This window comes from Oxyura jamaicensis, chromosome 3, assembly GCF_011077185.1.
Source record: "Oxyura jamaicensis isolate SHBP4307 breed ruddy duck chromosome 3, BPBGC_Ojam_1.0, whole genome shotgun sequence".
NCBI lineage: Eukaryota > Metazoa > Chordata > Aves > Anseriformes > Anatidae > Oxyura > Oxyura jamaicensis.
In genome coordinates this window covers 35,378,097-35,394,570 of record NC_048895.1, presented here as the reverse complement: position 1 = coordinate 35,394,570, position 16,474 = coordinate 35,378,097, and the positions used below count along the sequence as shown (strand labels likewise).

Genomic DNA, 16,474 nt, shown 5'->3' with positions numbered 1-16,474 from the left:
GAAGAGAAGAGAAGAGAAGAGAAGAGAAGAGAAGAGAAGAGAAGAGAGCAGCATCAGTCTCTTACATCAATGGAACAGCCGAGCAGTGACCCAGCTCTCAGAGCCTTCTGGATGATCTGGTACAAGTTTGAAGGAGCCATTCGCAGATTATAGGACTCAGAGATGCCTCCAGTAAAATCCTCAAACCCTTCTATAGTGGACCCTCCAGTGAGAGCTTCGTAAGAGCCATTCAGCCTGTGGGAAAAATGACAGAACCATGTAAGGGGCCATCTCCACTTGTAAGCATGTGCACTGCAGAAAGAAGTAATTGACTATCTGTTGGTCTGTCTGATCACCAGTGTGATCAGCCGACTTCTGAATACTCAGGAGTGCTACCTCCCAGCCAGCCACCATACTTGGCATAGGCCTTCTCCAGCAGTGCACTCCAGAACTCGTTGCCTTCCTCTGAATGCACGAAGAGCAGCTTTCCATTCTTGGTGGGCAGCCGGTCATCCACCACGACATCCACCCACTCCCCATACTGCCAGAACTAACAAAAAGAAGAGAGGAAGAGATTATTAGGGCTGGTATATACATAATGGCTCTACACTTCCATCTTCCTCTTCCTTGTAATTGAGGCATATCCCTGTGAAATGCTGAGCAGCAGGCTCCTTAAACACTATTAGAGTTGCTGATAGGTACCATTAACAGCAACTTCTTCCACATAACATCTGGAATAGCCCATTCTCCATGCATAAATTACATAGTGAAGGGTCCAGAAAGCTAGTGAGTTGACAGGAGTCTCAGAAGTCCTATTTTCTTGTCTACTCTTTTAAGGCTCAATCCATGGAAAAAATAAAAATAAAAATCATGCCTCTAAAAACATTTCTAATACTAATTTTTTTGCATGAGCACTTGAACCATTTACAGTTCATTTACAGAATCTGATACAGTCCTGGAGAAAAAAATAAAAAATAAAAAAATAAAATAAAATAAAAAAGAGGATAAACACAATAACCCCTCTGCTGAGATGAGCAGGAGGAAGGTATAGGTATGTGCTCTATAACATCTGTCCTCACCCAAACACCTCCTTTAGTTTTGCAGGGCGAATCCACACTGCTCACACTTGAGCCCAGCTTCTATGGTCTGCAGGCAAGGAAATCCAGACAAAGCAGTGGAGAGGGAAGGGAAGGAGAAGTAACCTCATCAACCTAGATTCCCTCTCAACGGTCAGCAGAGACAGAGGTTGGCATGGCTCTCATGGTATGATAGTTTGGCTCAGTTTACAAAAACTGTAATTTGCTAGAGCCCTATCAGCTGTAAGACAGCAGAGCCTAGCCAGTGAGTAAATGTCAATTAACATTATTTAACAGTTAACTCTGTTCTTTTCTTCACCCCATCAATTTCACTTACACACTGTAATTCTTGAATATTCAGCCTGTGTCAGTGATTTAAAAACCTGCTTTCAGCTAAATACTGTGGTTTTTCTCTTGTATTCTCAATACCCCAGTGCGAGAACTACCTGGAAATGAAAGATGCCAGCATAGTCCTTCTGGAAACTTTGAGCTTTGGGAACAACACGGTACAGAACATCTGGATTCAAAGTCAGAGATGCAATGGCAGCCAGGAGCCAGCAATCACCTAAAAACATGCACAGTCCAAGGTGGAAAAGTTCATTAAAAATAACATTTCACTGAGCTGGTCCTTTCACCAATATATCACACTCCTACATGGACTAAAATGCCAGCATTATGTGTTTTGCCAGATCCTGTCAGATTCTATATTGGTTCAGCAAATAATTCTTGTTTTGTTGTGTATTGTAGGGTCTCTGAGGGTGAACACGGTGGTAATTTTAATGGTCTAGTTTAGGCTTCTGCTATTTTGACTTTTTGACAAAACTGTGAAAGCAGATAGCTTTAGCTATGCTTTTTAATCCCTTCAGGAGACAAAGAGCACAGCCAGAGAGAGCAAGCATTTGGGTTTGTGGGCTGCAAAGCCTAGCTGGGTGGTATAGAGTTAATGACCTGTGCTACCTTAACTAGTCCCAAACCAATGCAGCTAGGAGAGGCAGGGGCTTAGAAAGTGAGCAGAGGGCAAGAGCTCAGTGTTGCTTGAAGGAAGCTGCTGGGATCTTCATTCCCTTTTTTTTTTTTTTTTTTGGGGGGGGGGGGGGGAGAAGATTTAATTGATAGGATGAACTTTTATTTAGCTATTCCATTTTAGTTCTTTCTTTGAAGGTCTGACTTGAACTAGCACCAAGGACTATTACAGCTCTGCTTGTGAGTTTGATGGAAACTGAAATCTAGTGGGAACTCTGAAAGTAGGTGAGTCCTTTCTCTGGCTCACTGGCTGTCTTGAGAAGGGTAGGCATGCCTAGCCTGTGCTGGAGGCTAGGTGTCTTATAGCTTGAGCTGTGTGCTGGGTTGCTAGCTTGTTGTGGATCAGAAGTTGGGTAGGTGGAAGCCATTGCTTGTTACTGGGAAAGTCAGAGACTCATGGATTCCTTGGTGTATTTGTGTATTGCAAAGAGTAGGAAGCACTCTTGTGGCTCTGTGTTACTTTCTGAGGTGCACACAAAGTCTAGGAAAACAAAATTGCTTTGAAGGTACTAAAATTATCCTGGTTCCCTGTGGTTTATTTGTGCCAAGACATAGTTTCTTTGTGCAGGTGCATATACTGCCAAATGAAGTGGCACAACTCTTGCTTCATTGGAAATAAGCTAATGGAGAAACCAAGGAAAGAGTTTAATATGTAGCATGATTTAATATCTTAGAGCAGTAGATAACAATTTATATTGACTTGGGCTTTATGTTTCAGTACCATGATTACTATGATTGTAAAGATAAGATACAGGGATTTGCATAGTGTTGCGTGCTTTCTGTTGCCTGTACCTCCTGGGAGATACCTGGATGCCTCCTATGAGCTGACCCAGAAATAGCTGATCCCAGCCAGGCATGCAAAAACTTGAGAAACACCTGAAAAAAGCACCCCCGGTATGATGGCCTGTAACCACCTGAGCTGGCTGATCTGTTAGACGTACAAAAACGTGACCCACCCAATGTGCATAGCACAGGCATTTCCAATGGGGAGAGAAAATGTATCATCAGCAGGTGATGATACATCCTAAGCCTTCCCCAGCACTGCTCTGTGCAATCCTGGCTGCCACATTCAGAGAATAGCATTCAAGCTAGAAGGGTGTAGAAGATGTCTGGGCTACCTCCTTATCCCCATCTACCTGCATTTCCTATTTAAAAAGTAAAAAAGTGTCTTGCTCCTCCTATACCAGTTTAAAGAGGAAGTGTGAGACAGGTTAAATGCTACCTTGAAAAAAAAAAAAAAAAAAAAAAAAAAAAAAAAGCTGTTTGAGCCAAGAGCTCTTACTTGAAAGGTAAGGTTGCCCTTGTAGAAACGAGGATAAATTACAATAAAAGTGTCATAAGATGTTTAAACTAGAAATAGGAAAAAGTTGCTGCTGTACATATAGAAGAGAGAATCAAAAAGTTTCAGCCTCTAGAGCAATTATGACCAAAAACCTTCTCAAGCTCATCTTCAACCTAATTATTTTAGAAATTATTATGCATTCAGTGGGACAGGACCTAACTCACTGGCTTGGAAGGTTCCTCTTAGCCCTAGACATCCAGGTCTGAAGTAAGTAAAACTGCACAGCTCAAGGTGGTGGGGGAAAAAAAATAAAGAACATCATCTCCCAAGAAAACAGAGGTGCAGGGAAAAAATGAGACTGAGAATGCTCAGATTTGTTTTGTAACTATTTCTCTGAGGCTTTTTCCTGGTACAGGTAAATGCCTTATGCTGTCATACTTTCTGCTTTTTCCTTGTAGATGTAGAAATAACAGTGGTAAGTCTGGAAAGTGGCTATTCAGAGGAGGGGAAAGGAAAGTTTTAGAGGGTTAGGCCAGAAGACCTAATTTTTCCAGATTCTCCAGGCATTTTTGTTGTTCCTGGGTTGCTACAAAGCACAGAAAGCTGTTTCTGGGGATGTGGCAGAGTGGAACTCCTGGTTTCCCTGCCACGTCCTCCAGCCCATGGTGAAACTGAGGAAGGTCTGTAGCAGTGAGGAGTTGGAGCAACATCTGTAAGGGGTTCCTCTTTTGCGGTTCAGGTCCAGTTTTTACAACTGGTGAATAGGAAATTGCTCTGTGCTTTGTTGAGGATGGTGTGTGTTTGATGCACAATTAGGCAGAAGAGTCAGTGAAATGAGAGGAGTATGCTTAGATGTGCTATTTACTTCTCTGACTCAGGACTAAACAATTTCAGAATCTCATCCTTGCAAGATGCCAAATGCAGCGTGAAATCCTTTACAGCTCTCTTATAGTATGAATTAACGTCTTAGCATCTGGGAGAGTGAATGACATTGGCACTTCTGCCTCCTGCAAAATCACTGTGCAATCCACCTCCCTGAGGAAGCACTAGGGGTGAATCTGTTTAACGTGTGCTTGGGAAGAATTGCACTGGAAGAGTTGCAGCAGTGAACTTGTCCTTAAAAATACCTTTGCCTGCCTTGAGCAATGCAGAGCACTGTCTCTAAACCTTACTTGGGGGTGTAATATCTTTGGCTAAGCTTGTGGCTGAGCAACTATTGACCTTCCCTCTGACAGGAATCAGCTGGGAATTGGCTGCTTTGCAGAAACTTGGTAAAATAGGAAGGTTCACATGGGGTGCCTAGATGCAAATGGATTGGGGCCACCTTTATATACAAGAAAGCGTTACGTTCAGGTTCCTGTGATGCCAGCTTTAACACAAATCGAAGAAGATACAGTAAGTTGTCCATATCAAGGAGCTCCCAGAGTGGAGTCTGAACTGTGCAGGTTGCCTCTTCTCATAAATCACAATGGGATCCTGGCTTATTAATAAGGCTTCTCAGCCCTTGATAATGATAAATCCTTATGTTTTTTTGTTTGTTTGTTTGTTTGTTTTTAATATATATATATATATCTACTGATATCTTGTAGGGTTTATTTCTTTATTTTATTTTGCTTTGTTTTCTCAAAATTGCTTTGCTGGCAGCAGCTGTTACAGTTTTGTTTATCACTAATAGTTCTGTGCCTGGAGTACAGTGTGGCAACACAAGCTCCCCGGAAAGGCAGCTGATGTAGTACCCCTAAAACTTGTCTCAGTACAGCTAAAGGTTATAAGTCACTTTCCAAATTCTGAGGAAATGATGTGATTTCCTTCCTAAAGGAATGAATTTTGGAGGGAGAGGAAATGAGGCCAATTGGCCAATGAATTATATGCATATATATATAATTATACAATATTTCCCATACAACTATAGTCAGAAAAAAATGACAAGTTTCTGCTCACAACATGCATTAGAAGTTGTACCCTTTTAGCTTTTAGAAATGAAAAAACAGTCTTCTCAGCATTAGACCTGTGAGGCTAAATCACCTACAGGCACATATGCTGCTTCCTGCTCAGACTCATATTTCATGAACAAAAGTATTAGACAAGTGCCGATTACAATGTTTACTGCTGTTACTGCTGAATGTGCTAAAAAGAAGCCAGACCGATTCCTGAACCTGAAGTCATTTGTAATGTTGGTAATACTGCATTTTTGTAATTTGTCATATTGCTTTTTAAATTACTATTTTTTTAATATGAAATGGATACTTATGACCTTGAGTTTGTGCTAGGGAAGGTAGATATAAAACCTAGCTGTGCATACACACAGATACACAAACCTATATACACATACTATTTTGCAGCACTGCTTTGACTATTGGCCTGCCTGAAATACCCTCCCTGCCTGCACAGATGCACTGAAATGGCCTTCATTCTCAGTGCTATGTAGGTACTTCCTGGTTTAGAGACAATCAAGTTGCTGCAATGGATACAGAATCTTCGGTGACATGGGAGCTGTGTGGCTCATCTGTGTTGATGATGTTTACCCAAGTGCACAGCTTGCACAGGAGCCATAAATTTAATGAGAAATTTGATTAGTTTCAGTTGCTATAAAGCAGCACTTAGTTTCTGTTTAGCTGCTATCAAAGAGTCTACACTGAGAGCATCTGCACTCTTCAATGACATACTAATGGAGGAGTTTAAACCAGATGTCCAAGTGTTGGGTTCCATGATCTAAACAGATAGCATAGGAACAATTTTGTACTGCATCCTAGCTTGTTGCTGTTTCACCAATGCTAGGTGTTTGGAAGGGATGAAAATACAATACTATTGCTCTTGCTTCTCGCTTTGTCAAAAAGATTTAACTCTTAACTTTACTCTCTGCTGGAAGGGCTTGTTGAGAGTCCCTAGTACCTGGAGCATGCTACCAGACACCATAGCACTGACCCACCATCTTTGTAATTTCTGGCAGCGGAGGCTATTTGAGGTTTCAAAGGCTTCCTGTAGTGTTTTATGGAAATTAATTAAGATCTGCATCTGTGTACTGAACGGAAAGGGAGCACCCAGCAAAGGAACGGGTTTTATTCTCTTTGGGACCTGTAGATAGTTGTGAATGTATTTTGGAGATCCAGGCGCTCAATCCAGTAGAACAAGGATACAAAATACCCCTGGACTCATGGAGCTAAACTTCAGGAGGTAAATACACAAATGTTCATAGCAAAATTAGTGAACAGACACAGTACTATAAAACACTTTGCTGCCTACAGGAGGAGCTCCAAAGGCTCCGTTAACAAGTATCAGATCTATCGTAGAGCTGCTAAGCTTTGGATTGGTCTCCAGTCTACCTGTAATCTCCTCAAATCTGCTTTTGAGATAAGAATAAGACAAAGCACGTGGGTTGGGGTCCTCAGTTGAGGTGCACTGGCTGCAGCTGCATTCATGCAGCTGCTTCTTGAGCCTTCAAAACAAACATGCTCCATGAATGTAACTGGTGTGGATCTGAAAAGCTATATTAATATGAGAGGCTTTTGAGTATGTTTTCTATTCTTTAAATTTATACCACTTCCTTCCTGAGACCCTCTGCAAACAATTCTGTAGTTAACTTATTCAGATAGCTGCAAGGAAACTTTCTAAGTCACCTTTAATAATGAAGATTGTGACTGCATTTCAAGTTGTTACTAGGCTAGCACAAAGATATGGTTCAAAGCACTTTTAAAATATTTCAAGTCTTTCAAGTTCCCATGAAACTTCCCAAGCTGATACTCATCTAGCTTATACTGTTGTCAAAGAAATAAGTTTAATGGAGTGAGACTGACTATGGGTTTTCTTGTTCCTTTTGTTCATATAAACCCTGACCTGCAGTGTTATTTTTAAAAGAAATGAAATATGTCACAGAAGATTATTAAAAATAGGCTCTACTTCCCTGAAGGACTTGTTAACAGGTCACATACATGGCGTATGTACATATGTAATCAGGGTCCGTTTCAACAAAAGTGTTTCACATGACAGCTTTAATAACAAGTACTTTGATATTTGAGGTATTGGATCAAATAACAAAAAAGTGCAGTATGCACCTCTGAGATGTAAAGCAAACACCTAAACACTAAAAGGTAAATCCCATGCCTCTATTCTGAAGTTTATTTTGTAAAGGATCAGTTTGTGTAAAAGCAATTGTAAACTGCCTTTCAGAAACAAAAGTAGATTATATTTGTCCCACCTTTTGGGGTCTTTTTGCCTTGTGAGAATATATATAATATTCTTTTTCCACTTTCAGTGACAAAGAGAAACTTGTAATAAAAGCAGAAGAAGATTATTGGACTTTTCCTTCAGGCCTGGGGGTATTTTCAGGACCAGCACTTGGGCTCCAGCCCACCAAAGGCTGGTTGGAGAAATCCCAGGAGCAGGCACCCTCCCCAGATGCACAGGAGCCATTTGGGTCCAGATCTGTTGTCACTGCTATTTGGTGCCTTTGGGCACTGCCCTGTGAAATGAAAGCCTGTTTAGCATAAAGGCCTGGGACTCAAAAGAGATGCTCAGGAAGTGATAGAATTGAAAAAGGGCTGAGGGTATTTGCATTCAGCTTCTAGGCTTAACACAAATAGTGTGTTGACCTCTTCTAGTTGGAGAGCAGGTAGTGTTCTTCAGTCCTTTAGCTTGTAAGCTGTCAAGGAAAATGAGGTTTCACTTCAGGTATATGTTTTTTTTAATACCATTATAGAAAAATTCTGAATTGGAGATGACAAGAAATGTCCCTTTTATTACTTATCTGAACAATTCTCTCCTAAAATACAGTAAGTGATTCCCTGTGTTCTGCTTCAGCATCCACTGAATAAATATCCTGGAGCTAGCAGACTGGATGTCTTATTTTTAGCAGCTAGAATAGAGGCCCACACACTAGGGAATTTCTTGGTGATTTGCTTTAATGGTGCTGTGTTTACAGGAACAGCACTGGTATTATTTATCGTCAATAACTTGCTGAAATTGTTTGAATCTCGTTTGCACAACAGATGGGATGGAGGAGCAGTAAGGTCAGGAGCACTGTGGTAAGCAACGCAGAAGATAGAAAGGCTGATTTCTCTGTGTCTCATCTATTGAATTCTCATTACAGGAGTTTCAGCCTTTTTGGCTCTGTATGCAGTCAGGAGAGGGTGCTGCCTCTGTCTTCTGCAGCTGGATCTTACCAATGAGGCAGGCAGGAAAGAGGCCAATGCATCAGCTCTTGGGAGGCAGGGGGAGGAGGTGGATAAAAACTGTGCATGAGCTTTGTTTAGACAATGGCAAGTACTGGGGAAAAACAGGTAAGAAAGATGGTTTTGCTATGGTGGGTCCAGGAGAGGGTGACTGCTGTCTGAGAGATATCTTGTCAGCACCAGGCCCCAGTTCATAGACCTGGGCAGCATTGCCTTTTTGTTGTTGTTGTTGTTGCATTTTTGCACAGTGTGTGTGGTTGCTCCTTTCTCTGCTCACAGCTCTACCCAAAATACCGTACAAACAGTAGGAGCATTCAACATGAAGGGCTAGGAAAAATTTCCTTGTTGTGGATGACATTACAAAGCTGTTGTGCTCCATTCTTTTTTTTTTTTTTTTTTTTTTTTTTATGATGTGGTCCATGTTCCTAACTCAAGGGCCATCCTGCTTGGCTTGAAATGGCACATCATAGCTCCAGCCCCTGTACTAAACCAGTTCCTACTCTGTTTCTTGGTGGTTGTGCATTTTCCTTGTGTGAAACTGTGGCTGGATCTTGTTCTGCCTCCCATATAAAAATCCTCAATGACTAGGCTAAAGGGTGAAACTTCCTTGGTGTCCCTTGAGTTTCTGGAGACTGTCTTCCTGGGACAGGCATGAAACCAAGTCTCTTGCTTCAGGGCAAGTGCTATAATTATAAGGTTACTGTTCAGCTCTGTCTTAAGAGGTTAAAAAAGCAAGGAAGTCTTGCAGTCCCCCAGGGATAATTAGCTTACTACCTGCAGGGGACAGTGCCAGCTTTGACACAGCTCTTAAAAACCTACATGCACCCTGTCCTAGGCAGCAGTACTGGTTGTTTAAGCCCCTTGCTGGGAAATGAGCACCCTCGTTAGGTGTCTGCCTTTTTTCATACTACAGCCAGGATGCCTGACTCAGGGCTGTGAACTAGGTGCTGGGATGCTCAGCCTTAACCTGTCTATAAGTAGACAAGAAAACCATCTGTCTATGAGGAATTTTTAAATTAAGCTTCATGTTTTGGAAGGAGAAGGAAAAAATAAGTGCAGTACATACCCAGCTCTCCTTGGCAGACATCCGTTCGAGTAGCTCCTCCAACAATAAACTGAGGGTTGGCACACAACTCCTGAAAAGACACGTTTTCAAAGTATGCATTACCCCTTCTGGTCTAAAAAGCTCCTACTTCTTGTTCATTGTTTTTGTGTTAAGGTCCAATAAATATTAATCACTTTCATCATTCCTGAAAGTATTTACATAACTTTTGTCCTCAGGAGACAAAAGCCTCCCCTTCCTCCTAGGCATGCCCCGTGAGTTTCTTTCTAGATGGCAGCAATGGTCAGTCCCCAGGAAGCGTAACTTGGTGTCTCGTGTTGGGAGCAGCTCAGGCAGCCACCTGAACTCGCAGAAAGCAATAGTGGCCAGCTATGAGCACAGCACGCCCATGTGCCTGGGCTGTGGAGGCAGGAATGACCCAGGGCTTCTTTTTGCATGTGTGTCACATTGTGAATCTCTTCATGGTAGGTGTGATCTCAGCAACATCCTGCTTGCTGCTTGCTTCTGTGGTTATCCAGCTGGTCAGCTGCCTCACGGATGTCTTGGCTAGGAGGCAGCAGTAGGTTACCTACCACACAGAAAAGTTTACCTTTTTTTTTCCTCCCTTCTTTCCTCCTTCCAGACTGGTGATCCATTACAGCACCTGGTGGCAGTCAGCTGTATATGACATATCACAAACTTAAGCACCTGTCCCTTCTGAGCCACTGCCAAGTGCCACATACTCCTTTCTCGCAACTGTATCACCAGCTCTTCCTCTTATGAGTCTACAACAGCAGAGTGTCTGGTGCTTGCTGTCTGCAAATAAGCAGTCGCAACCCACTGGGAGATGACCTTAGATGCTTATTTTGCAGGGGCCCATGAACAGCGATCCCACCAGCCTGCAACCACACACACTGTTTGCAGATGGAAAGCTGGGAGGGCTGGGATTCATAACCTTGCTAGAGTTCAGCCCTCAGTCGTTCCTAGCCATGCTATGTTTGTAATTGCCTCCACCTGCAGCAGACACAACAATGTTCTTGCATGGGGAGCAAAATAGAATTTAGTGAGTTTTCTGAGGTTCCCATTTGCCCAAGACAAGCAAAATCAAGGGCTACGTTCACAGTGCTTGTTGCTGAATCATCCAGTGATGTGTTGAAGTGGGTTTGCAAGGGCAGAAACTTGGAGTTACTGAGAAAATTTCTTTTTCTAACTTCTAGGTAGGGAAAAAAATAGGCTGTGAACTTTTCCTGTATACTCCTACCTCCTATCCCCCATCAGAGGAAGGTAAGTTATTTTTGTTATTTTTTTCTTCCTCCTTCTTTTCTTATTTGATGTTGCCGGGAGGGGAAAAAATAAGGAGGAGGAGCAAAGTATGTACAGAAACAAATGACTGAAAAATGAAAGTGCATAAAAATCTTTGAAGCCCAGATTTTGTGCCTTAAAAAAAAAAAAAAAAAAAAAAGTGCCTTAATTCAGTGCATTTGTTTTTTTCTGATGAAAATGACTGTTTTAAATGAAAAGCCATTTAGGGGATGTAAGTGTCTGGGCAATGACAGTTTCAGTTAGCTGGTTTTCACCTGTTACAGGTAGATTGAAGTGAGGCAGATGACTTTATTTAAGTATTAGCTTAATTTCCTGGGATGCCCAGCAGAAGGACTGTGGTGTGGGTAGTTACAACTGATGGTCAATGGCTCCTGGGCTACCCTGCACTGCCTGGATACACAGAGGGAGTTTGCATCCTTCCTGGATTGCACTCTGAGGAGCTGGGATCAAAAGGGAGAAATCAGATTCCGAAGAGGCAGTTATAGGCAGCTTTACAAAGGGCTTAGAAAATGCTGTTTGGGGTGTTTTGTTTGTTTGCTTTCCCCCTTTTCAACCCTGCTTCTGTTTACAACCACAAAGATAAGGCAAGATAGAATAAAACAAGGAAACAAAGCATAAAGGAACAGCAGGCATTCAGCATCAGCACTGTTCTAGCGTGGATGTGTTCAGGTGAGTTGATTGGACCTGACGCCAACCAAGCATGCCATGATAAAGCACTCTTACCGTGGGGCGCTTCCAGATTATCCCCTGGGTCTTGAAGGAGTAGGGTCCCAGGTCAAAGTAGCCCAGCACAGACGGACAGGCTGGGAACTCCTCATCCTTGAAGAGAGCACCAGCTTGAAGGCACCGCTGCTTCAGGACCTCATAGTCCTGGTTCAAGTACCTGACCGCCTTCCCATAGGAGCCCAGCCCCTCCGGGGCTGCTCTGTCTTGGCACAGCCTCGCTGCCACCCTGGCCATGTCTGCCTGGCAGGGCTTCCTCTGCCTCTGCTGGGCAGGAGGAGGTGGATGAAGCAGGTAGCAGGCTGGGGTGGAGCTGGGGCTGCCCCAGGGGAGGAGGCTTAAGAAGTGCAAATATGTACCTGAGGCAAGCAGGCAGCCAGCCTGTGCTGCTGGGGGAATGGGCACCGGTTTGTGTGACTGCTCAGTGGTTTGCTTAAAAGCTCGTGAACTCCCGGCTCATTTCTAAAGCATGCTTTTAACAAGGAGCAAGGGAAAATGGTGTTTTTGCAGGCACACCTGTTTGCACATTGAAATAACTGTATGCTGAACGTCAAGCTCAAGGACCACGTATTTAAGTGCCCAGGTGAGGATGCTTCCAACCTCCTTTCCTTCCTTCCAACACCTGTCTCTGTACTGCTGGAGGGCAGAACAACCACAAAACCTAGGGCTGGATGTCATCTGCATGGCTATGGAGATGCCAGTGAGTTTTAAAAAACTGAGTAGCAGCAGCACTAGGAACTAGTTTCTGGTTTAGATTATATTATTCAGAATAAGTCTTTGGCACTCCGAAAGTGAAGCATTTGTATGAATGAATTTATTGGCAACAAAAGGTACAGAAGGTTTTTGGACCTTAAAGAGAAGTGGTTCCTGTCTGTGTCATTCATCTTGCACTGACACATGGGTGCACACCTCCCTGCTAAGATGGCTTGAAACGTTTGTAGGCTAGAGAACTGAAGCAGGAGCAACTTTCTGCAGGGCAGAGCACAGCTGCACTCTGCTTTCCTAGTCCATGGTCAGTTTTCCCTAGGAAAGTCCACTGCTTGTACAGCTGGGAGCTGGGTAAACTGATGCTTTGTTTGCAGGAGGACATGGCTGATGACTACCTCTTGGTACATTTAAACAGAAGGTGTGGGGAAGGGAAGAGCAAATTTTTAAGGCAAGAAACTTGTTGAGATAAGAAGTCCAAACATGGGCTAGCCGAGTTACTTGTCTGCAAATATTTGAAGAGCATGCATGCGAGAGAGGAAATGAAATGACTCGGTCAGTCCCAGGTAGGCACCGGTAGGAAAGACTGGGCTGGGGGAATTATGCTGGATATCTAAAAACTAAATAAGATGCTGTTAAAATTGAGTAAAGAAGAGTGGTCAGAATTTAATTTGTTACATTTCAGTATTTCTATGTCTGTGTATTGAATCAGAATGAAAAGTCAAGAAAGAAATGGCTGGAAAGGGTGTGTTTTTATTTTTTATTTTTTTTTCCAGAATGGATTTTTTTTCCTGAAAAATAGACCCATTTGGAGTTACCCCCTTTCTCTGATCATGGGGCAGAATACTTGTCCCATTCCCCCCCTGCACCAAATTCTAACTCAGATATTTCCTCTGTTTCTGTGGCCCAGAGACAAGCTTCCATTTTGCTGTGATTGCTGCAAGCCTTGGCAATGTTGTACGTGGAAAAGCAAAGTGCTCTGGTATTTTAAAACTGTCATTTTGGTCAAGAGTTCCTTGTTTCCCATGAATGGTTTTGTACATACAGAGCATTCAGCGTATCAAATGTAACCCCAGTTGCCACTGGATGTGAGTGGGCCCAGAAGGGGTGAAACCTAGAGCGCCACTAGCACGCTGAAGTGTGATGTGATGCAAATTTGATCAAATTTTAATCTTCAGAAATGGCAGTAAAATATGCCACAGGACTTTTCCCACTCTGTGAATCTCACATCTGGGAAGAGGCTGAGGACGGCTGTTTTCTCTGATGGAGGCTTGAACCAGGTAGCCACCCAGTACGGCCACCACAAACCACTGCTCCCAGTAATCTGTAGGATTTTAAATCCATTTCCAAGCTTGATTAGCAGCAGCATGACCTACATATGATACACAAGCACCATCTAGAGGATACAAAGAAGAAGAAAAGGTGATGACCATACTGTTGGCTTCTCTTAGCAACTAACACTTGTGCTATAGCAGGGGAAAGGTTTTAGGTTTTCCATGACTCAGAATTGCTGCTAGAGTGGCATTAAACTCTAGGAGAAATAGGAACCAGGAAAAAAAAAAATAGACTAAAAAAAAAAAAATCTAATGTGTTACTTCTTGGACTTGCATATTTTTGTCCATCACTTCATGCTTTTCTTCACCCTTCTCCCTTCTTTTGATAATAGCAAGAGGGTGAGATAAATAGGGAAGCACAGAATGAACCAGGAAAAGGCATCATCTTGGTTTCAAAGAAGAATCTGCAAATTACATTAAATCAAACTGCTCCATATCTATGGAAATCCTTAGGAGAAAATAAGTGTCAATTATCTAATGGTTCTAGACATTTTTGCTGTAGTGCATTAGAGGGAAATGTCATAGCCCTCCTGCACTGCAGCACTCCGCTAATGAGAATTAAAGCAGCTTAGCAGTATTGTAGACCTTACGCTGTGAAAAGGGATTAGCTTGACTGAAAGAGCTCACATCCTTGTGTTCTGGATATATGGGCTCCTATGCATCATTTTACTCTGAAGATGGAGTGGCTATTAATAGGCAGACCAGTGTGAGCTATGAAACAGCCTAAACATTTATCTATAAGGTTATTCTTTTAGAGTCATTGCCCAAGATATGAAGTTCCACAACACAGAGGGGCTGATCCAAGGGTGGAGTTACAGCCCTGTAGGGAGCTGGGAAGTGCATTTCACAAGACGACCCAGGCCTTGCCACCACCTCTCGCTCTCTTGGCTGGTGCTGCAGTCTTGCACTGATGAAGAAACCTCTAGCTCCAGAGGAGAAAGCAATTCTCTTTGTTGTGAAACATCACTGCTGCAAGCCTCCTCCTCTGGGACACCACCCTCATCCTACTGTGTTCCTGGGGGAGGAGAGCAGGAGCCCAGCAGGTGCACAGCCCGTTTGCCCCTTCCCTGGACCATTGGCCACGTTCTCTCCTCCATCCTCACAATACCTGTATAGGGCAGAGAGAAACAGGAGGGCAGATGAGAAGAGGGAGGGAGGCTATGAGGTGGAGCAGCACTAAACTGCTCACAGCTGATGAATGAGGATGAGGACATATGGAAGGAAGGGCATGCGCTTCCTGTCTGGGACTCCAGGCTGTGACTGGTAGCTGGATGCTCCTTGTCAGTGTCTGCAGCTACAGCCAAAATCACTTCACTTGGAAAACGAGAGTCAGTTTTGTGTTTTTTGTTTTTTTGTGTGTGTGTGTGGTTTTTTGTTTGTTCTTTCTTTTTCTTTTGAAGTGCTGCATGTGTGTTGAGAACTTAAGGAAAAAGTAAAATTCCTTTTTCCTTCTAAAGTTGCTAGATGCTAGTGGGTAACTTCTTAGAGCTGCTATCTTGCCTAGGACTGTTACATTGGTCTAGCATACAAGTGGAAATTACCCCTTTCTTTAAGGAAAATAGGTGTATTTTGGGGGTATATAGAACATGAAAGGACTGACTCAAGTAGTGTTCAAAAACACTTCCCTCTCCCTAACTGTGGACTCACATATCCACACCTGCTGCTAGGCTGGAAGCAGCTGACTTGTCAACATAGCTGGTTGCAGAGGACTTGGTGGGTAGGCTGTTCAGTTGGCTACTTGACAGCCCACTTCCCATATAGTAAGTGAAATTCTGCACTACACCAACGTGTCCTTGTCTGTCGTCAAACCACTGGGATAGTACAGTCCTTGAATGTTTGCAGACACCCTAACAAGCCTTGGTGGCTCATGTCCTTCTTCTCTGCACCATCTCAGGTACCTCTCCCACTGTCTCCTGGCTGAGTTCTTGCTGGCTCCGTTTCCTTCTGCCTTTGCTTCCTTCTGTTCTCTTCTCTTTGGCTTTTTCTTAGCCCCTGTCCTGCTACAGAGATTCTAAGAAAATTCTGGTAACCAACTGCACAGAGAGGCCATATAAGTTTTTTGTACACACTTGATCTGCTTGATCATTGTCCAAGCAAAGGCATTGGGCATGCTGTCAGCAGACCCTAGAGTGGTCTGTGAATGTCACCTATGGGGTGCAGAGTAGATGACTAAGAAAAAAAGCTATTATGTGACAAATCTTAACCTAACTGAAACTTCTGCATCTGCGGGAAACTTGCCAGAGGAGTTCACAAACCAAAGCTGGTTTTGTAGGCCAGTGAAAACCACTGCTCTAAACTGACAGTAGTTTGCTTTTACTGTGGCTTTGGAAAAATCAGAGGTCTGATCTGTGGCAGCTGTACAGATTTGAGCCACTGTGTGGAGCCAAATGCCTTTTGAGCAGCACTATGGTTACTGGATCCCTCACACTAGGATGCAACTGGCTTGTTGGTTAAATTATAAGGTGGTGAGTTGCTGTTTTCTCTTTTTTTTCCTGATTAAGCAAGTGGCCTTCTTGCTTATGAAGTAATTAGCAGTGCTTTGATCAAGTTACTGGAGTTCAAAGCCACCGAGCAAGAGGACAAGGTGGCCCTCGGTGCATCAAGGAACCCTGTCTCATCAATGAAGAAAAACAACTGATTTGCAATTTTCAAGGAACAATTCCCACCACATCTCAGCACATGGCGCAGACAGCTATTTTATGATTCTTTACACATTTTTCAATCAACAGCATTAGTTTTAGCCCATTAGAATGGCTCTGAACAGTTCTTTAGTGCATACAGGTCTCAGGACATGCTACACCCAATGCTGTGCCCGTCCT

At 43.1% G+C, this 16,474-nt stretch overlaps 1 protein-coding gene across 1 annotated transcript in view; it reads right to left on the bottom strand.

Moving 5' to 3' along the window:
- LOC118164810 (calpain-8-like) overlaps positions 1–11,902 on the bottom strand; it is a 29,004-nt gene extending 17,102 nt beyond the window's left edge. Inside the window, exons 1-5 of the mRNA XM_035322565.1 lie at positions 11,617–11,902; positions 9,595–9,664; positions 1,502–1,620; positions 396–529; positions 66–234 (exon numbers count right to left, since the gene is read on the bottom strand). Of these exons, the coding sequence (XP_035178456.1) occupies positions 66–234; positions 396–529; positions 1,502–1,620; positions 9,595–9,664; positions 11,617–11,853 (729 nt within the window). The 5' untranslated portion in view covers positions 11,854–11,902. The remainder of the gene's footprint in view (positions 1–65; positions 235–395; positions 530–1,501; positions 1,621–9,594; positions 9,665–11,616) is intronic.
- Positions 11,903–16,474: the final 4,572 nt, after the last annotated feature.